The 22,156-nt window shown below is 43.7% G+C and overlaps 1 protein-coding gene across 1 annotated transcript in view; it reads right to left on the reverse strand.

Annotated features, from left to right (window-relative positions):
- ANO4 (anoctamin 4) overlaps positions 1-22,156 on the reverse strand; it is a 129,939-nt gene that overhangs the window by 44,294 nt on the left and 63,489 nt on the right. The window contains exons 9-13 of the mRNA XM_054988549.1: positions 18,205-18,260; positions 17,048-17,169; positions 8,497-8,631; positions 7,571-7,667; positions 4,606-4,666 (exon numbers count right to left, since the gene is read on the reverse strand). Coding sequence (XP_054844524.1) covers positions 4,606-4,666; positions 7,571-7,667; positions 8,497-8,631; positions 17,048-17,169; positions 18,205-18,260 — 471 coding nt within the window. The remainder of the gene's footprint in view (positions 1-4,605; positions 4,667-7,570; positions 7,668-8,496; positions 8,632-17,047; positions 17,170-18,204; positions 18,261-22,156) is intronic.

Raw genomic sequence — 22,156 nt, forward strand, 5'->3', positions numbered from 1 at the left:
TTATTGCCCTGTGTAAAAAATTAATTTTTAAACAAATGAGAAATCCTTTGATGGTTTTGTGCTCCCTCTTTCCTGTCCAGAAGTATGCATCTTGATCCTGCAGATTAGCACAGGTAATGCTAATTGCATCTGTATGGGTGATGATGAGGCTGTGCTCTCTGCTCTTCTTTTGCCTCCACCACAGCCTTGCCCCCAGTGCAATCTTGCCCACCAGTAAGTCGGCAAGCTTCTTTTATAAAAACACTCCCATTTTGTTCATTTTTCTTCACTGTCCCTCCCATCTTGGTGTGTTAAACAGTTTCAGTCCATGTTTCAGATCAGATAGATCTCCAGTCATTGTCAGAACAAAAGCCAGAGAGCCAGAGGAGAAAGTAGGACAACACCTAATTCCACCCCACTAACTGGTGTAGAACAACTGTGCCCACAAGAAGTCTCACTTCCCTTAGTAGCTGGCATTTAGACCATTAACCCATTGATTAGTTAGCCAGAATTAGTCCCCATCACATTATCTTTTCCATAATTAAACACAGGATCGGTGACTATAGATGGACAAGCATCTGTTCAGTTCCCCATCTTGGAGAAGTTGTCCCCAAACTCCAACTTGAAATTGCCTTACAAGAGTCAGGATAAGACTGCCTCCAAATACATACCCATCATGGTAGAAATCTGGAGTTAATTTGCATATATTTATTCATAGAATTAATAGATTTTGGCTATCAATTGCATAACCATATTGGCCACTTTTTCCTGAATAATTGTTAATTAGGAATTAAGACCTACAAATCTGAAAAAGACTGTTTACTTAGGAAGCACTCATCAGGGCTGGTCTAGCAGCAACCACTCTGCAACTTGCTACCACCAGACTTGCATGACTTGACCAGGCCTAGCTGCATGCTGTTGTTCTACAGTAGCCACCCCACAAAAACCAGTGTGGTGTAGTGGTTAGAGTTTCAGATGACTAGGATCTTGGAGACCCAGGTTCAAATCCCCACTCTGCCATGGAAGCTCACTGGTTAACTTGGAGCAGCCACACATTCTCAGCCTAACGTACCTCACAGAGTTGTTGCAAGGATAAAATGGAAGAGAAGAGAATGATGTAAGTTGTTTTGGTTCCCCATAGTGGAGAAAAACAAGGTGTAAATGAAGCAAGTATATATCGATATGGCCTAAGATGGGGAGGCAGGTTGATTGGAAGGTGGGATGGAGGGGAAAAAAAACAGAGAAAGTTGATAATATGGGGGTTAGCAGGAGGAAGGGAAATGGAAATAGGCCGTTTTCACACTACTAACCTGCTTCCATAATGTTGCGAAACATTGTGCAAAAAACGCGGAAGATAGCATCTTCTCGTGAGAGTTTTGCGCAATGTCGTGCAAAACTCTCGCGAGAAGACGCTATCTTCTGCATTTTTTGTGCAACGTTTTGCAATGTTACGGAAGCAGGTTAGTAGTGTGAAAACAGCCATAGTGTGGGGAGGAGGATACAGGAGAAAGTTCTTTTGGGTTCCCTACTGCACAACTGGGCCATAGTTTTCCTGAGGAGAGGTTGCCAGGATAAGGGAAGGAGGAAAAGCTGAAGATGGGGGCATATAGACAAGAAAAGCTTCAGGGGCTTTCAGGGAAGGGAAAAAGGAAATGATGGGGAAGAGAAAACGAGATGCCCCTACAAGTCCTTCTAAGTCTCCTAATTGTATATGTATAAATACCAGGCATGAAAGATAAAACATACACTTGTTCATTGTTGACTGACGTAAGATGTCTATATGAGTTGAGGGAACCTAAGGGGTTTTACTATATTCTGTATTTTTTTAAAGTTTGAATTTGCAAGCCTTGAGCTATGGAAAAATCAGGGTCTAAACATTCTAAAAAACAAATGTATTTTATGCTGGGGAGGGGGGAATAATAACCACTGCACTTAAATACTACTCTTCTAGACAGATTAGTGCCCCACCCAAAGCAGTGAACAAGTTAGTGTTATTCCCCCGACAATACAGCTGGGGAGCTGGGGCTGAGAGGAGTGGCCTACCCAAGGCCACCTACTGAGCTCATAGAAGTAGTGGGATTCAAACCAGTAGAGTGCTGATTCATAGCCAAGCCACTTACTCACTGTGCTACAGCAGCTCTCAGTAGCAATGAATTATTTTGCAAGTGGCTCTCAAAAAGTACAGTAGGTTTCTAAGTGGGTCCCAGATCAAAACATTTGTAAACAACTGATTTAGGGGATTCACATGAGTGATCCCTCAACAACCATCTCAGTAATGGAGGACCAGTTTTCCTGAAAGACAGCCTGCTCACTAATGCAAATATTTTTTCTTGATGTGGATACTGTTGCCAGCCCCCCCCCCCACTCCAGTTATGGAGCCTGCTCTGAACTGTGTCAGTTTCCTGCCTTGCTGTTTTGAGGCTCTGCCAAAGACACTGTTAGGGGCAGCATTGCCCATGCCTGCTTCCTGCCTCTCTACTAGTATGGACTGTGTACACCAATGCCTCCTGCCTCCTTGGACACATACTCCACCTGAGCCCAGAGCCATGCTACCAGCAGCACAGTGCCAGCTGGGAAGACCCTCCGCGAGCCTGGCCAGGCACCCCCTGGTCAGTTTCCATGGGGAGTTCCTTGCAGGATGGTCACTGCGTCTGCCCCCGTCACTGGGCAACCTGCTAGCCAGCCCACAATGTGTGCCAGGGGAGAAGCCATGTTCTCAGGCAGCAGAGAGTCACCATGGACAATTTGCTCTGAGGCTGCCATTTCAAGACTAGGCTCCTGTCACGTTCACAGAGCCCAGCCTCGTCCTGATATGCATATCACTGGAAGCCGCCCTGAGATGGGAGCTACGTGCCAACTGTCCAGAACACCTAATGGACGCATATCAATACAACCACCGCATTCCAGGACAGATGCCATCAAGACAACTCTAGCTTCCTGACAGATCCGATCAACCCACCCGGCACTCCCTCCCCTCCTTTGTCCCCTCTTCCTAAGGTGTCACAATCATACATTCAGACCCTAAAGTGGCCCATTAGCGATAGTTATAGAACCATCAGGCTTTTGTTTCCCCTCCTGAGAACCATATGGAAGGCCCCCACCTCAGGGTACATTTTGGGGTACTTAAGCCGGCTCTGCCTGCCATGAGGTGCACATCATTCCTCTCCCGACCCCGACCGGGCACGCCATTCCTCTCCCGACCCCCGACCGTCACTCTGCATATCTAGTGCAGGCATTGGATATTGCCCCACTTTGCTGCTGTCTCTCTGCTTCTCGCCATGATCTGGTAATTTATCACCCCGCTTCTTCGATCTCAAGTGGGTTCCCTTGCTAATGCAAACGGCTCTATTTTTCCAACCTATATTTCTTAGCCCTTGTATGTTTTTTGCTTGTATGTGCTATAGTAGGCTTATGCAACATCCTAGTAAACACATTTTGTATTGATTAGTTGCCACCTCTTTATTGCGTGAGTAATCCAGAAATATGGACCCTGGTATACATTGGTAAAGATCCGCACTAACTTAAGCCAAACTGCATGCTAATTTCCCCATAAAATAGCAGTTCTGGTAACAGTACACTCTGGAAGGCATTCACAGTTTACATGGAGCTGTGGTGAAGCCCAACAGCCATGGACAGCACACTATAACAATGGGAGGTACATTCCTGGGATGGCACACATGTTCTGGCAGTCAGTACTTCCCAGGCATGCCAGGCCCAGACCCTCTCCCCGCTGCACATTTTCTGACGTGAAACAGCACAAGGGCACTATTTGCTCTTTGGGGAAATCTATCTGTACCCTATCAGTATACATGGAGCCACCAGTGAGGCAAATAGCAGCTCTCTGGTGAAGTTTCAGGTTAGGAAAAGTGGCTTAGACCTTTCCCACCAAGAGTCAGTCCCAATACAAGTGGACCCTGATGTATGTCGGGAATGGGACTCTTGGAACACATCTGCCAAGCAGATGCAGGGATGTTATCCAGGAAAAATGTATTATGTGGTTAAACTCTCAGAGTGTGACACAAAATAGGAGTTCCCTGGCACACACAGGTAGAATAATAATCAAGAATAGGACATTGTAGCAGAGATTGTTGAGAGGCTTTCTCTGCAATGGGTACCATAGTGTGTTGTGTGAGGCAAGCAGGGAGGGCTAGATAGTTCTACCTAGCTTTCCACAAATGATGCAAAACCAGCTTTTGTATTGTAGGGAGGGGCTCTCAGATGCTTCACTAATGAGTTAAGGACCATAGACTTCACCACTATGTTGCCTTATGTAGTACCTGTTGTCTTAAATACGTGCTCCTATGAGCTACTTGTGCTTCATGTGGTCTAATGTCAGCCCTAGAATTGCTTATGTTCTGTTTCAACATTTCTTCAACTCTGTATTGGATTCTTACTAGTGCTATGTATATGTAAAATTGTGTTTATTTACCCTATGGCATTGTTTATGGAAATGACCTTGACATCGACTGTACTAATCTCGTACTGTGTAATCCGCCTTTAGTCTCAGCGAGAAAGGTGGACTATAAATGACATAAATAGGTTAACAAAGGCAAGGAGCCACTTTGAACAGGAGCCATTTAAAACAAAAAAAGTATTGACAAGTTCCCCCCTCAGATCAGGACTTACCCCACACTGCCATGAAAACAGCAAAAAAGACTGTCGCTCCATTGTCAAAAAGATGCGTAACCTGTAGGAGACAAGGAAAAGCTTAACCTTTCACTTTGAATTGTATAGCTTTTTGAAAATGTGAGGTGTATATTCTGCTCAGGAAATCTGCTTAAATTGCAAGATGTATTTAATGTATAGGAATGCCAGCATTTCTGAATTTTCACCATACTGATAGCTGCCCTGTCAGTAAGCAAACAAGTTCTCTGCCACATTACAGCTAGCCTAGTGGCTATTTTTTAGTTGATTAACCAAAATAATGCAGTGTGTTGAAGCAAGCAAGGGGGCAATTTCACATTATGTCACTGGACAAAGGCCGAATCCACACAGCTCAAGTTTGCTGCGATTTTCCCACCATTTATGCGCTTCTCAGAGGGCTGTTCACATACTCTCACCTCAATCCCGCCATTCTATCGTATCTGTTGCGCTGCGCCTCAGACCAAGTTGTCACACTTTCCAATGCTTCTCTTGCGCAGTTCTCACCATGGATGTGAACAAATAGAAGCGGTTCCCAAAGAGACTGCCCCTCTTAACCACTCCCACTTCCTTGTTTCTTGCCTTTCCAGAACACCGTCCCTCTCTGCCAAGCAATTCTTATGGTCCCAACTCTGTCCGAGGCATGCCCGCACCCCCGTCCTGTTTATTTTTTTTTTAAGGGTGCTTTCCTAGTGCTATTGTGCAATCCCGTTTCAATTCCCAAGCGGTTTGGGAAGTGCCGTTGTAAAAAGCCCATGGAGGCATCAAGGGTGTGTGTGTGCCATTTTTATTACAGTGAATAATGTTTTACTGCTGAAGGACAGCCTAGGTAATTTCCGATAAGCATACTGTGGCTGCAAAGGTTGACTCTTTCGAGGTTTTTTTTTTAGCATTTTAAAATTATCGGTATAGCGAAAAATTGCTATCCTATAAATATAGTTGAGCGGTAACACAGTAGTGTGTGGTAATTGGCCATGCAAACACCTGTGTCCCACCAATGTCCACAATCTTTTTCAGTGACCATTGTGCTCTCCTGGGGCTCTCTGACCAACAGAAAATGCTACTTCGGTCTTGCATGGCCTGAGCGTGCAATGCAGCGTAGTGTTTTCTATGAATCAAATGTATTTGCGATACAGCGGAAAATCGATATACCGGAAATCTCTCATTAAATTTTAAAAAACCGTCATGTCGTCATTGGCGATGGTGGATCTATGCCCGCCCCTTATCCCGCTTTTCTCTCAGGGATGTGAACGAAGCATAGCGTGACACTGACTCAGTAAGAAAGGGAATGTGAACACAGCCTGGGACATTGTGGGATAGAATCCAGCGCAATAAATGTGCAGGAAAACCGGAAGGTAGGGAAGTGTGGATTCAGCCAAAAATAGCCAGAAAGACTGGGGAAGTGACCCCATTTATACAGAAGGTTGTCTTTCCCTAGGGCCATGCAACTTCATCTACTTCCTGTAGGTGCCAATTACTGCCCACCCTCTTGCTGCCACCATAGTTATTACCATGCTGCCTAACTCATTCTTTTAAAGTCAACAAGACAGCCCAGATTGTCCTGACCCTTTCTAGTTGTGGGGGGCAGCACAGGACCATGGGAGATGCCATTCTACTAGTTCAGTAGGGCTGTTGCCCTTTTGAAAGAGAGATGAGAGTAGGTATAGTTATCAAAGAGATGTGCTGTGCTTTTTGTTTCTGGAAACAGCTGTGAGGCAGGAAGTATCTGAGGTCCAAAATATACATTATATGTGACATGAGTTGGCCATGGGTGCCCGACTGAAATATCATCCACACATTCACTCAGAAGCTAACCTTTAAAAACCTCTCTGTCACTGTATATCTCCTAATGATGTGAAGTGGAAAGAGGGGCTACAGGCTTTTTTCTTGTTTTGTTTTCACGTGTGAAAACCGTTTATCCCTTCTTTGGGTTCCATGTGCCCAGGAATCATCAGGTGGAGCCTAAGGAATAGGCAAACAGGTCCACCTGCAGTCATTTCTGCTGGTGAAAATGATGTGGGAGGTAAGCCTGAAATTCCTCCTGACCTTCTCTCTTGCAGAGTTTGGAGCAGTGCAGAGCAATTAAGAGGGTTTTAAAGGTTAGTCCCCACTTGAACATGTGACTAAGAGTCAGGTTGTTTGTTCTAAGATATATAGTTTTAGTATACTAAAGAAAAATAAGTACATATCTGACCAAGAAAGCAGAAATGGTATGGCAAGACCCTGGTCCAATAGCACCTTAAAGGCCAACTAGATTTCCACAGTTCCAAGTTTTTTGAGAGTCAAAAATCCCTCCATCAGATATGAGGACTGGGAAAATGAAGGAGGTATTGTAAATAAGTGAGTCTGGGAGATCAGTCTGTACTTGTAAAAAAAAATTTTGTATGGTGGATAGATTTCCATTTCAGGCAGCCTTCCATGAAGATAGTTTCAGGTGGGTAGCCATGTTGGTCTGCAATCAGAGAGCAAGATCCTGGTCCAATAGCACCTTAAAGAACAATTATATTTCTTACTCTTTGACTGCAGATGTTTATCTACATGAAGATATGGTATGGATGACTGACACAGGGAGGTGGAAAAATTTAATGGTGTTGGTGTTCTTATGGGAAATTATGAGATATTAACTCTTTGGGATTTCAAAATGTCTCCATCACATCTTATCTCTGGGACTCTATTCTACTACAGTGTTTCCTCTGTGAACATAATTACTAATTACAAACACACATACCAAACAACCATTTTTACAAACATACTACTCTGGTATGTTTGGTGCTGTGTTCTTAACATTTTAATTTGCACAGCAGTTGCAAGTCCTTGGAAGATGTTGTTCTAATTTGCACAAGAATTCAATGTAATTTGGATTTGGAAGTCTTAAGATAGCAAACAATATTTTCTCATGATATTAAATAAAATATGAACACTGAAAAAGCTTTTTTTTTTTTTTTTACACCTTGGCATAAACACAGCTGTCTGACAACTTCATGAAAGGGCAGTATTTATCACATATAGGACACATTATAATGTCTGTAGCTTGGCAGACTTCTTTACTGGAAAAGAGAAGAGATAACAGTTAATAAATTAAGTCATTACTAAAATACATCAAAGAACTTTTGAATGTAGTGAGATGGAAGAGAAAGTCCTTCCTGTCTTCTAGTATCTGAAACAATAAAATCTGGAACATAGCATTTTTACCTCAGGCATGAAGAAATGATTCTCACATATACGTTTATAATTTGATTATTCAACATTATTATTCAAGTTAATTATTCAACTTGCAACTACTTTGGTGAATGAATACATCACTATAAAACATTGTACTTAATAATATATGTAGGGCTTGATCTGGAATGACTCATTAATGAAGTCCAAGTCACCAAGAGATAAATCTGAACATAAGAACCAGATGCTTATTCTTGAACTTTAATGTGCTGGAGATCTTCAATAGGTTTTTTCCCCTAGTATGTATAGAGAGTCATGCAGTCTGCCTACATTATGTTGGTGGGGCATGACAGGAGAAAGGGAAAAAGAAGTATGCAAAGAAGTAAAATGGAAGTAAAATGGAAACAAGTAGAAGCAAGTAGAGATAGTATTGGATAAAGGATGGAAGATGTGATGAGTATGAGAGTAGTAAAAACTTTTAACAATGCTCTTCCTGTTCTCTTCAGTTCATAATACTGAATGGTTCATAATACTGGATGGTTATAAAGAACAGCTAGACATTATCTGGTCTGTATGTTATGGCCATTAAGGGGCGGAAAAGGAAGTACTCTTAAAAGAAGAGTTTATGACTGGCTGTCACAACAGGCACCACAATACATACAGCAGCCCTGAAAGTTAATGAGAAACGGTTGACTTATAGCAATGTTTGCAGTTTACCTGACTTGGCAGTGGTTCAGTGTGGCTACTCCATACAAGAAGACGAACAGTCCGATGAAGGCAGCTGGAAAGAGCATGCCTGTGTACCAGCCTAACCAAGCAAAATACAAGCCAATTTTCTCGCCAAAATACCGTCTGAAAAAACACAATGAAACAAGGTTATAGATCACCATTTTTGTAGTATATTTAGTACTGAATACTGTAGTTAACATCAAAGGGCATTCTTGGAGTGGTGGGAGTACAATTAAGATATTTTTTGTTTAAAATTCCATTAAAACCCTTCATTACAAGCATCACTGGGAATTCATTGCCTCTAATGAATACCAGTGAAAACTGCTGGGTACGGAGCTACATATACACATTTTTTAATGTGCATACAATGCTTCATATTTGTTTCACTCAGTACAGGAAATCCTAAAGTTAGGTTCAGTCACAAGCTGCTCTAGCATAAGGTTTGCATTATTGAAAATGATTCTATAATATTCAGTAATTAATAATTCACAGAGCATTTGTTTTTTGGTATATCGTTTTCTCTTCTCCTTTTGCCTAGAGGCTTTATCTTACAACATAAAAAGTTAACTGAGGGTAAGTTTACATGATTAATATATGTGGCTATCTTTTGGTGGTTGATTACCTGTGTTAACATATGGTAAGTGGTAGAAGCATTTCAGATTCTGTGTACGGAAAGAGGCATGATTTTCTGCAAGGTCCAAAGATCTCATCTCGGACACATTTACAGATAAACAATTGTTAATACAAATATTAGAGTTTCTCAGATCAATTTGGATGGTTACCATTACATTCGGAGTCATTGTTAGGAAAGAAAACACAATGTTAACTCCAGGTTAGACTACCAATATAGATAAAAGGCTGTTTGCAGAGTTTTATCATCATCAGGCATCAAGAAATAGAATCTAGTATAGGGATATATAGATAAATGGTTGGAGCTGTGCTTGGTTTTCAGGCGTTTCCATAGGGTGCTATCAAAGAAAGCATATTCAATAATTACTAAATCAGGGGGCATCCCCCTGTTTTCTCTTCTCCTTTTGCTGCTTATGTTCAGTGTTAACTAAGTGTAAATTTATATGATTAAAACATGGGGCTAAGATCTGGAATTAAACTGAGCTGTGTGTGAAATTTGATCTGAATTCTAGACTCTTTTGTTCCTGGGGCAGGTCTAACCAACACAACAATAGTATCTCCAAACTTTTTACTTTATAAGATAATGAGGCAATTTAAGGTATAAGTTACCTTATACCTTGTAAGATATAAGATAATTTAATCATATTGGAGAGAATTAAGTATGCTAAGGAAACATAGAAAACAAATAAAACTTGCATCCCGCCACAAGTGGTGCAGGCTTGGCCTGGTTGTGAGCATGTGTGTGCATAAAATGTATAGAAAGGGAATACAACACACACACACACCGTGTAAACGCCCTCTCACCACAAGCACCATTCTCATCAGAATGAGTGTAAAATTAAGGGGCAATGATTGGCCCTACATGAATGAATCATCTGATCTAAACTACATGGCAGTCCAACCAACTTATATGCTTCCATTAATTTAATCCATGGTATCTACTAGTAAATTGGATGACCCCTGTGTGGATGATGAAAGCTGTACAAATAGGGTCATCCAGCCACAGACAAGATAAGGGTCTCTACCTACTTAGGGGACTCACCAGGAATGAAGAAAAAATATGATTTTGTTAATTGTCTAAAAGAAAAAAAGATACAAACTTTTATAACAATTCTGATGTGAAGCTGAAGATAGCTGAGATTCAGTTAAAGGGTGGGGGGAAGGAAGTGGGGAGGGGAAACCAGCCAGCTCAAGTCCATGAAAGTTTAGGAAACCCAAGAGGTTGGCTAGATGGAATTTTCAAACTGTTGCAATTCTTTGCGCAGTACCAGTTTGTACTGTGTATTTTGTGAAACATGTGAGGGAGTCTGACCAATTGTGAAATTAATTAGCTATACCAAATTCCCTATGTAGTCAAACTGTGTATCGTCCTGCCATTCAGAAGGCTCTATGAGTCTTCTGGCTAAAGAGATAAATGTATAACATAGTCCTTTGTGATGAAGCAGTGGAGATGGCAATGCACAAATATACTGGCAACGGTCACAGATCTTTGCTTCTGCTGCGTGAGAGAACCTTCTGGCCTAATTGCTTGGCTAACACACTGAATAGTAATCTCTATCTGCTTCAGTTAGAAGGAAAACTTGAAAAGCCTATGAGATTTACTGCAAGTATTTACATTGCCTACTTGAGAATCTAAGTCTGTAATTTAAAATTGTAAAGCTGCCAAGCTTCTCATTATGAAAGGAGGCCTCCTGCTGGCAGCCTCATTTAAAAAACACACACCAGTGATATCAGCTATGTTTTACAGTTTCCAGCAATTCCTAGAGTTACCTGTGATGGAATTCACTTTAAAGAAGGTTTCCTTAGCACAGCACTCAGAGAAATGGAAGTGAAGGAGTTAACAACTGCCTGGAATGAGAGCTTGAGTGACAGGCTGTTCCCTCCTCTCTCTGATTGGCCAGTCAGAATCAGCCCTCAGTATGATAGTTGGTGATGATAGAGGGTTTTTTCAGTTTAGTTAAGTGTGTAAGAAAGCCTGACAAGGAGGGTTAGATGGGTTCCCTCTGCAGTGAGGGAAAGCATTTGTCCTAACTGTAACAACCTTGTCTTAAGGAAGACTTTTACTTAAGTATTCCAAGTATAAAAGCCAGCACAAGTTGAAACCTGTTTACATGACCAAGCTTGAACTGGGTGCATGTGTTCTTGGCAGAGTGAGTGGATAGTAAGTGGAGACTCCCGTTCAAGCCAAGTAAATAGGGTTATGTCTTCTTCAGTGAAGAAGAAGAATTCCTTCCCAGTGTCTAGAAGGGAGGGAGGGGCTGGCTCAAAGGAGGACCCTGGGTCTGTTGTGAAGGGAAAACAGTGTTGAACTAATGTCAGGACACCTGAATAGAAAAGGGAAATCTGTAAAGAAACATTGGAGAGAGAGTTTGGTGCAGTGGTTAAGAGCGCAGGACTGTAATCTGGAGAACCGGGTTTGACTCCTCACTCCTCCACTTGAAGCCAGCTGGGTGACCTTGGGTCAGTCACAGCTTCTAGCTCTCTCAGTCCCACCCACCTCACAGAGTGTTTTGTTGTAGGGATAATAATAACATACTTTGTAAACCACTCTGAGTGGGTATTAAGTCATCCTGAAAGGAGGTAAATAAATCCAATGTTATTATTGTTGTTGTTGCTTTAACCAAAGTATTAAACAAATCACCTCTAACTCTTAAGGATCGTAAACATTGAAGCTAAGCTGTCAAAAATTATTTTGCCTATTACTTTTAAAGTATTATATTCTACCAACAAATTTTAACTCAGCAATTTCATCCCTTGACTGCCCATATTCCATCCCTCCCTGTTCAATAATGTTACTGTTTTTTCTGAGAGTTATTGAGCCTCTAATGCCATTTCATACAGGATGCAGTAGAAATCTTGGCTCACTGCCTGACAGCTGTGGTGAAATGGCTGAAAACGAACAAATTGAAATTAAACCTAGACAAGATGGAAGTGATGCTTGTTGGGAAGGCAGAGATCATAAAGGACATTGTACTTCCCACTTTTGATGGAGTTTGTTTGACCCTTGCAAACTCAGTTAAAAGAGCCTAGGGGTTATACTGGATCCAATGCTACTACTAGAAAAACAAAAGGCAGCCACAAAAAATTCTTTCTACAACCTCACTCTAGCCTGGAAGATGGCTTCTTACCTTGATATGGCTGACCTGGCCATCTGGATCTATGTTATGGTAACATTAAGACTTGACTACTATAATACACTATACATAGGTCTACCATAAAAGTTAACTAGAAAACTCCAATTGGTGCAAAACGCTGCAGCGTGACTGTTATCAGGAGCGAGCAGGAGCATGATCACTCCCATTCTGTACTCACTTCATTGGCTACCTTTCAGTTACCATGCTCAGTTCAAGGAACTGGTTATCACATACAAAGCTCTTCACGGCCTTGGTCTGGCATACCTATGGGACCACCTCCCTCCCTATGTTCTTCCACGGCAACTTCACTCATCTGAACAAGATCTCCTGCAGGTGCCAGGCTGCACATTGGCAAAAACAACAGCAGCCCGTACACGGGCTTTCTCTGTGGTGGCCCCTATCCTGTGGAATGGCTTGCCTGAGGCGGTCAGGAGAGCCAGACTCTCCTAGCTTTCTGCAAACGATGCAAAACCGAATTATTCAAAAAGGGATTTGTATGGTAAGTAGGGGTCTCAGATGCTCCACTAATGAGTTAGGGACTATAGACTTCCCTACTATGTTGCTTTACATACTATCTGTTGCTTTAAATATGTGCTCCTATATCAGCCTTAGAATTGCTTATGTTCTGTTTCAGCATTTCTCCAATTCTGTATTGGATTCTTGCTAATGTTATATTTTTGTAAACTTGTGTTTATTTACCCTATGGCATTGTTTATGAAATTGTCCTTGATATTGACTGTACTAATCTCACACTGTGTAATCCGCCTTGAGTCTCAGTGAGAAAGACGGACCAAAAACAGCATGCATGCATGCATGCATAAATACAAAGAAGAAGAGGGCTTATGCTTTTCCCTTATTAAGCTTCTGGGCTGGGTTAAAAAGCCAAAAATATAACTGCTTATCAGGGTGAGACAAAAATAACAGAAATACACTATTTGGGGCTGCACAGCCATAGCAAGCAAACTTGGATTTTTGCAGGAAAATGCCTCAATGTGGGGGGGGGAAGGGGGGGTCCATCATACTACTCTATGTCACTTCTCAGTTTCCCCCAGAACTGACATTGTGACATAGCTGATATCACTCAGCCCCCACTTCCCCACTCCCAGTCCTACCACCAGTTGCCAGGCTTGGTTCGGCAACCCTACTCTCCAAGCACCAATGCTTCTTCTTGCTCTCTCCTTCACTTAAAGCTGTTCTAAATTCTCTTTCCAATTCTGCAGCTGCACAAAGCAGTGATTATGTTGCATCTCCAATACCAATGCACAGCTGCTTCTGAGGGCTAATGTGGTACAAGCTTTAATTTATGCATGTAAAAGGAGCGGGTACATCAAATTAATCTCTATGTGAGTGGAATCCGCAAGGCCTCATCACCCATATCTTTAAAATAACATAGTCAGCAGCCATTTCATTGGCATAAGGAGACTTAGAAGCTGCTAAATGGCATCATTTTAATCTCATTATCAATCATTCATTAAAAAAATTGGTGTCACCATTGGCACAGCAGTTATTGAGCCTGGAATCTGAACCGTAGAGTACAAGATCTGATCAATAGCTCATTGTCTCCATTTTCTCAACCCTGTCTGAAATGTTTGTTGCATGTTGTTGCTGAAAGGTACACTATTATCCTTTAGCCATTCAAAGCCAAAGAATAAACTTTTATTCTCATCAGGGCTGCTTTAAAGCCTGCTTTGGCAACGTTGGTTCTCTGCTGTCAGTTGAGAAGCGAACATATACATAATCACTTAGGACTAGAGGTGTCACTTACTTAAAGAAGTCTTAGTAAATAAATTGTGCGAGTTTCAATTAATTGATATGATTAGCATATGAGTAAAAAACCAAAAAGCTTTATTTCCTTTGTTTTGAGAAGTTTTCCCAACAGCCATCATCTTACAAGAGGCATTCCCTCCTGCGTGAGAGAGAAATTTTATTTATTTTATTTATGTCATTTATAGTCCGCCTTTCTCACTGAGACTCAAGGCAGATTACACGGTATGAGATTAGTACAATCAGTATCAAGTACATTTCAATACAGTATCCAGGACATTTCATAAACAATACCATAGGGTAAATAGATACAAGTTTAAAAAACATAGTATTAGCAAGAATCCAATACAGAGCAGAAGCAGAACATAATCAATTCTAGGACTAAGATTAGACAACATGGAGCACTGGTAGCACATAGGAATACATATTTAAAGCAGCAGATAATATGTAAGGCAATATAGTGATGAAGTTTATGGTCCCTAACTCATTAGCGAAGCATCTTCCCTTCAATACAGCCCTCCCGCTTGAGTAAAAAAACCTTTTTGAATAGTTCAGTTTTGCATCGTTTATGAAAAGCCAGGAGAGTGGGGGCTCTTTTGGCAGGTCATTCCACAGGATAGGGGCTCTTCAGGCAGGTCATTCCACAGGATAGGGGCCACCACAGAGAAAGCCCTTCTACGGGCTGCTGCTGACTTCACCTGTGTGCAGTCTGGCACCTGCAGGAGACCCTGTTCAGATGAGCGAAGCTGCCGTGGAGGAACATAGGGAGGGAGGCAGTCCTATAAGTATGCTGGACCAAAGCCATGAAGAACTTTGTATGTAATAATTAATACCTTGAACTGAGCATGGTAATTGATGGGTAGCCAATGGAGCGACTATAGGATGGGAGTGATGTTCATGCTCCTGCTTGTTCCTGATTAGAGATGGGCACGAACCACAAAAAAACCAAACCATGAGGTTCGTGGTTCGTGGGTTTTCACAAACCAGGAACCTGAACTGGCATGAACTGGGGCAAGTTTACGAACCAGTTCGTGGTTCATGGGGTTTAAATGCCCCTTTCTGGCCGCTTAGCAGCGGCAGGGAAAGAGACATTTGACAGTTTAAAGGGCCCTTTCCTGCCTTGCAAGTGGCAGGTCCCTTTAAACTATCAGCTGGCAGGCGGCAGGGGGGGATTCCCCTCGCCACCTGCCAGCTGATAGTTTAAAGGGACCTGCCGCTTGCAAGCGGCAGGGGCCTTTAAACTGTCCAAACCCCAGCCCCTACTCCCATCAAGGATACAGACAGTGAAATGAAAAAAATGGTTTCCTCCCCATCCCTTATTTTGAATTGTTCCCTCTAATGACAGCTTGTCAAGCAAACTAAATTCAGGCTGAAAAGGGATCAATCAAACTGTTTAACAAGAAGTATTGATATATGCTCTGTGAAGAACTCACACATCACATTATTTCAAAGATACAAACATACTGAACTGTTCCATTCACACACTTTGTTTCATTGTTTATTCCTGGCAAATTTAGTTGCCAGCTGGTGTGATTAAACTGAAATTAATTACTGCTGAGCATTCCAGATTGATGGCACTGAAGATTTAAGACGTCAGTTTTATTGCTAGAAAAAAAGCATGTAAACAGTAGTGGGACGATAGTGGGACAAGCTTTTTTAATCCTCTAGCAATGTGACTTCAATATGGTCTCCTACTCCTTCATACAGAAAACAGATGACAGGCCAGATTAGCCTCTGAGGCTCATTCTCTCCTTGGTCTCTTTGAAAAGATTATCTATCAGATCATGACCTGAGTAGTGTCATAATGGTTATACAGCAAGTCACCACCAGAAGCCTAAAAATATACATTCTAAACATAAATAGTCTAAATCAACATAGGTGCTTTGTGCATTTCATGTATCCAGGGTCTTACCAGTCCAACAGTGAATCTGGTACCTGGCTCTTTCTGGCAAAATCTCATCTTGGCCAAAGCAAGTTTGTGCACCACTACTCCATGGCCAAACATGCGCTGTCAAACAAGTGTGCTGTGTTATGTGATCCTGAGTATGTGTCCCTGCCCTCCATCTGGAATGCTGGAAACCATGAAAATTTGGGTGTTTATACAAGCCCTTCAAGATTGATCTCTTAAGACACAGAACCAGAAACAAATACTGCTACAAGGGAATAATGCCAGGGCATGTAACAAAATTCACTGCTTCTGATGTAATTCACAGACACCGTAACATCCTCATCCTGTTTTCTAGATGTAGGAAAAGAATCAATATCCTGACCTGAAGTAAGCAGAATACAATACGATGAGGTGCTAAAATACCTAATACCTAAAATATTACAAAGGGATGAGGTTGTTGTTTGTTTCTTTACTATCTAGTAACTTGTATGATAGTTTCTACTTAGAGTTAGAAACAATTTTTAAAAACATAGGGGAAATGAGTTCTGTATTGCAGTTGCTGTATGTTAAAAAGCGTTTTATTGTACTGTGAGCTAAATCCCCAGAAAAACACTATCTTCAACCACTCCAATCTTAACCTCTGGTGCCGGCATATTTGCCTGCAATGCAGAGGGAACATCACATTCTGTTGGCATTCTTCATCCTCAGCACTTAAGTGCTGGCATTCCAAATCTTAGGATTGGGATGCAAGCCACTGCTTTTTTCACTAAGGATATTGTGGTCAGATGGTGACTTCACACTGCAGTCCTTCTGAAGGCAAGATGCTATTTCAGGGTGCCAATGTGAGTTTCACCGGTGCCAGAAATCTAGTCTGTTATAGCACCAAAAAAAGTTTTAACACTTTGTACAAGTTAACTGTTGAGGGCACCGATTTGAAAGTAACACAACTTAGCCTCTGATTTGGATACACAAGAATCATTCACACAGCCAAGATATATGTAAATATATGAAATATTATTGGGGTGGGGGGAGTCATCGTACATTTCCCTACCACTGTTATGTGCTGATTTCATATATGTACCACATAATATATAAGTAAGAACTGATTTTTAAAAAGGTTTACCGTACAAGATCCAAAGGCTGGTATTTATACCAAACTCCCCACGAAGCCCAGCATTCATAAAGCAGATGCCTGTGGTTTTCTGCCCCATGGGTTCTTATGGACTTTTTACTTCTGAAACTACCCTAAAATGCATGTGGTTAAGGAGAAATTAGTTAAGAAATATTCATTAAGAGAAACAATACTTTTTAAAAATGTATAAGCCATGTAAAAAAAGAATATACACTATAATTTGAAACTATTTCCCCCCCCCCCCCCCATTTTTTTTTCTAAATGCATATGGTTGTTTTTTATATTGCTGTTGCTCAGATGATAGTTTTTGGTCAGTGGGGGAGGAACAACCACCAAGAGAAAGATCTGCATAGAAAGAAAACATTATATATAGAAAGCTAGTGTGGTATAGAGGCTGAAATACTGAACTAGGATCTGGCAGACCTGGGTTCAAATCCCCATTTTGCCAAGCTTGTTAAATAACCTTAGGCCAGGAACTCTCAGTTTAAGGTACCTCACAGGGCTGTTGTGGAGATGCAAAAAGAAGAAAGAACTTTGTAGCTACTCCAAGCTTCTTGAAGGAAGGGTAGATAAAAATGTGCTAGTTAGATATGTGAGAATGGAGGCTCAGGGAGACTTGGCATAAGAACTTTGTGTTAGGATACATGCAAAAATTGCAAAGGAATGACTACGTTGTTGTATTAAGGTATGGTTGGAATGTACATGATACAGTAATATTGCTCAGCTAAGGTTGTGCCAAGAGGGAAGCCTATGTATGCCGCCTTGCATTTCATAGAGGAAGAAAGATGGGATATTAAAAAGAATTATATAGCAAAGAAATTTACACTGTAATATTGTAGAGGCCAGTCACTGTTAGATATGGGTATAGTCTTTCCAACATAATATCTGCACATCTCTTCAGACAGTCGCTAGTGATGAGAGTTCAGACCTGCATGCATACAACTGTAGTTCATGTGGCAAAGTTTTAAAAGCAAGAAATTCCAGAAAAGGAACTAGATATCTCATGGGTCTCATTTATCCTAAGCAGCACGTACCTGACTTTCCCCTTAATCTCTGAAAATCAAGATTAATGCCACTGAAGACAACGATAATAAAAATAGTTTGAGAAAAACACTGGACCTGCTAAGAAAAACAAACTGGAAAGATACCTCATGAAGAGGAAATGCAGCTTCATAGGAGCCATTAGTAAGCAATCGATTCAGACCTAGAAACAAAAACATTCAGTATACTACAGGTAGATCTGGAATGACAGTAATATAATTAGGCAGCACATTGGTAGAGAACGACAAACTCTTAAAAACGGTTTTTAAAGGTGTGATACTGATGGGAAGCAGTACAAGTGAAGAGAAAGTATAAGATCTAGAAATCTATTTTGCGCAAACTTTTCCTCAGAGTTCTTTGCAAACTGGTCTATATTTGTAGCTCAGCTATGAACTTAGAAATCCAGGAGACCGGGACTGCTGCTGGCAAGGGATGAACAAAAATACCCTTTTCATTTTTGTATTATTATTTTTTGTGAGCATTACAGCACTTACCCAGCTGCTGCTTTGCAGCTTAGCTGGGTGCTGGTTTTGCTCCCACGGCTGGAGGAGAGACAGACTTTTCCCGGGCATCCGGGTCCTTGGCTGGTGGGCGGAGACAGGAGCCTTAGTAGGCGTCTCCGCCCTCCAGCAGCAGTCCCTTCCACGCGATCGGCTGGGAAGGACGTGTTTCGCACGCTCCCAGCGATCCGTGGAGGGGGCGACGACGGAGGATCGGCCTTTGGCGAGGAGAGCGGCGGCTTAGCGGCGGCGAGTCCCTGCGCCCGTCTCCTTGTCCGGGGGCCTTCACATCGTCGGCCGCCGCTTGTCGCGGCGGCACGGTTTGCGCCGCGTCCGCGGCTTTATTTAGTCTTTGGGCGGCTCGGCTTGCTTGCGGCCGGCGCTGCCCCGGCGGGCTTTGGGTGGCTTGGTTCGCCGCGTTGTCGGCATTGCCCGGGCCTTTCTTTTTGGCCCTCTCTGGGGTGCCATCTTCTCGGCAGGCCCGGCCGCCATTTTACCTGCGTCCGCGTCTGCGGCGCATTGCCCCCCCCCCTTGGTGGATCGGCTTCCTTGGGCTTCTTGGCTGTGGGGCGTTGGGAGGGATAAGATTCCTCTTCTTTCAACTCTGGCTAGTGGCCAATTTGAGCCCTGGTCTCTGGGTTGGGGCAGGCTGGTTTCATTTAGGCCCCACTAATATTGTTCCATTTGGAGTATTGCAACCATTGTTGGGGCTGTGTCACTGCTCGTTAGTGCACTTGGTACTTAAGCCTTGGTGCAGTTTTGCCCATTTACAGTTTACTGATGGCCTCCAAGAAAGGCAAGGGCCCTTCCAAGGGCAAGCAGCCTGCTAAGAGACAGCCTTCTAAACGGGTTCCTGTGGCTGTTTCTTCATCTGATGATGAGGGGGAAGAAAATTTCCATTTTGAAATCCTGAAACGCCTTGAGGCTTTAGAGAAAGCTAAGGGCGGTGATCCTGGTGCTGTAGAAGCGCAGAAGCGCTCTAGGCCGGTTAGAGCTGCTTCCAAGTCAGCTTTTCGGATGGAGGTCTTAAAACGGATTTCTGCCCTTGAGTCTGCAGCTGGAGCGGCTGGAGCTGGACCCAGTCAGGAGATGGAAGCCGAACCGTCGGAGGATCCTGCTGTGGCTGTGGTGGAATCGGGTGATCTAGGTGAAGGGGAGCAGGTGGCTGTGGCCGTACAGCCTGCCAGCGTGGAGGGTAAGTCCCCCCTGCCTGTTCAGGCATGCACATGGCCATGGGGGCCCTGGGGTCAGGCCGCTGCCTCCGGGTCCCCAGGTCTTGCTACACCTTCACATACACAGAATGCACCTATTCAGCCTGCAGCAGGTTATCTGGGATGGCCTGGGTTACCCCCGGTTGGTGCCCCCGTGGCTGTGGGGGGGTATCCTCAACTGCCGTGGGGGGTTAGTGAGGGGCAGCATACTGGTGCCCAGTCAGCTACGGGTCAGTTTACAACTTATCCTTCTTGGGGGTTCCCTCCCTATGGTATGTCTCCTTATGGAATGGTTCCTTACCGCGCTTTGCCCTTTGGCGACACGGCGCTTCCATTGGGTGATCATCTCACCCAGGCAACAAGGGACAAGATAGTCAAAGGGGAATATGTCGATGTCTTCAGCCTTCTCTTCAGGGATCTGGAGAAGAAGGACAAGGAAGACTTGGACGATCGGGATAAAGAAAAGATTAAGCGGAGGAAAGTGGACCGCAACTGGCACAACTGGCTGCCGGGTTTTCTTATTTACGCGGGGGTACTTGGCAGGGCCCAGCCTTTACGGGCCGTGGCCCTATTCCAGTACCTGAATATTATTTACCGCGGGTACACGGACTTCGTTGGTGCTGCATGGTTGCAGTACGACGAAGAGTTTAGGATGCGCGCTGCACTCCACCCTCAGTTGCCGTGGGACCAAATCCACCAGCAACTATGGCTGCAGGTCATGTCCCCTGCTAAGCCAAATGCGGGTGACAGAGCCGACAGTGGCCATTTGATACATCGCCCTCAGGCGGCGTCATTGACCCGCTCTCAGGCGGGGCAGCCGGTTCAACCCCGGTTGCTCTGCTGGGACTTCACGTCCAAGGGAGTGTGTAACCGCAGGTCGTGCAAGTATAGGCATGAATGCCCTTCTTGCTCGGGTCCCCACCCTTACTCTTCCTGTCCAAAACCCAAGCCTGGGGGGGGCGGCCGGAAGCCAGGCGGTGGGGGACCCCACCAGTTTCCTAGTAAAGGGCCCCAGCCCGGTAAGGGTGAGAGTGCTTGAGAGCTTATTGGAAAGTTACCCTAGGCGTCAGGATGCCTTATATTTGTTTGAAGGTTTTCAGTTTGGTTTCAGAATACCGTTTCAGGGGGCTAGAGCCCCCTTCATGTCCGACAACTTACGTTCTGTGGTCGGCATGGAGGACATTGTTCGCGAGAAAATCAGAAGGGAATGTGCTGAGGGCCGAGTCCTAGGCCCGTTTCCCACACCCCCTGTACAGTGCCTTAGGGTTTCTCCGTTGGGGGTAGTCCCCAAAAAGGCCGCGGGTGAATTTCGTTTAATTCACCATCTGTCCTTCCCTAAGGGAGCTTCGGTGAATGATTTCATCCCCGGGGATCTTTGTTCCGTGCGTTACACCTCTTTTGACCAGGCGGTCAAGGTTGTGCGTCGGTGTGGGTGTGGAGCTGAGATGGCGAAATGCGACATTAAGTCAGCATTCCGCCTTCTCCCTGTGCACCCGGATGATTTTGAATTGCTGGGGTTTTATTTTGAGGGAGGATACTACATGGATCGTTCCCTTCCTATGGGTTGCTCAATATCATGCTCTGCCTTTGAGCGTTTTAGTTCGTTTTTAGAGTGGGAGTTGCGTCGGCGGCTTCATTGCCGTGACACGGCGCATTACCTTGATGATTTTTTATTCGTTGGGCCGTTAGGTACCGCCCAATGCGCCAGGCTCTTAGCTGGTTTTCAAGCCCTCGCAAAGGAATTGGGCGTTCCTCTAGCGGAGGAGAAAACTGAAGGCCCTGCCCAGGTATTAACCTTTTTGGGCATTGAGATTGACACTGTCCAACAGACTTTTCGTCTGCCGGAGGACAAGGTGGTCAAGCTTAGGGAGCGCTTGCAAGTCATTAGGGGCAAAAGGAAGGTTTCTTTGCTAGAGTTGCAGCAGCTCGTGGGGTATTTGAATTTCGCATGCAGGGCTGTTGCTCCCGGGCGCCCCTTTTTGCGCAGGATGTGTGATGCAATGGCATTGCTCCGTGCGCCTCACCACCGGCTCCGGATTAATAGGGGCATGCAGGCGGATATCGAGATTTGGTACGAGTTTTTGGGGTCTTTTAACGGTGTCACTTTTTGGAGGGAGGACCTCCTGGTGGGCGATGGTTTACAGGTTTCTTCAGATGCCGCAGGCACCATAGGTTTTGGTGTTTACTTTAGGGGCCACTGGTGTGCTGACCGCTGGCCGAGGGAGTGGCTGGCCATGGGTTTAGGCAGGGATCTCACGTTCCTTGAGTTTTTTCCCATTCTGGTTGCGGTTTTTGTATGGGGTCGAGAACTATCAAACCATGTTGTGCACTTCTGGTGCGATAACATG

Source organism: Eublepharis macularius, chromosome 9 (assembly GCF_028583425.1).
Source record: "Eublepharis macularius isolate TG4126 chromosome 9, MPM_Emac_v1.0, whole genome shotgun sequence".
NCBI classification, from domain to species: domain Eukaryota; kingdom Metazoa; phylum Chordata; class Lepidosauria; order Squamata; family Eublepharidae; genus Eublepharis; species Eublepharis macularius.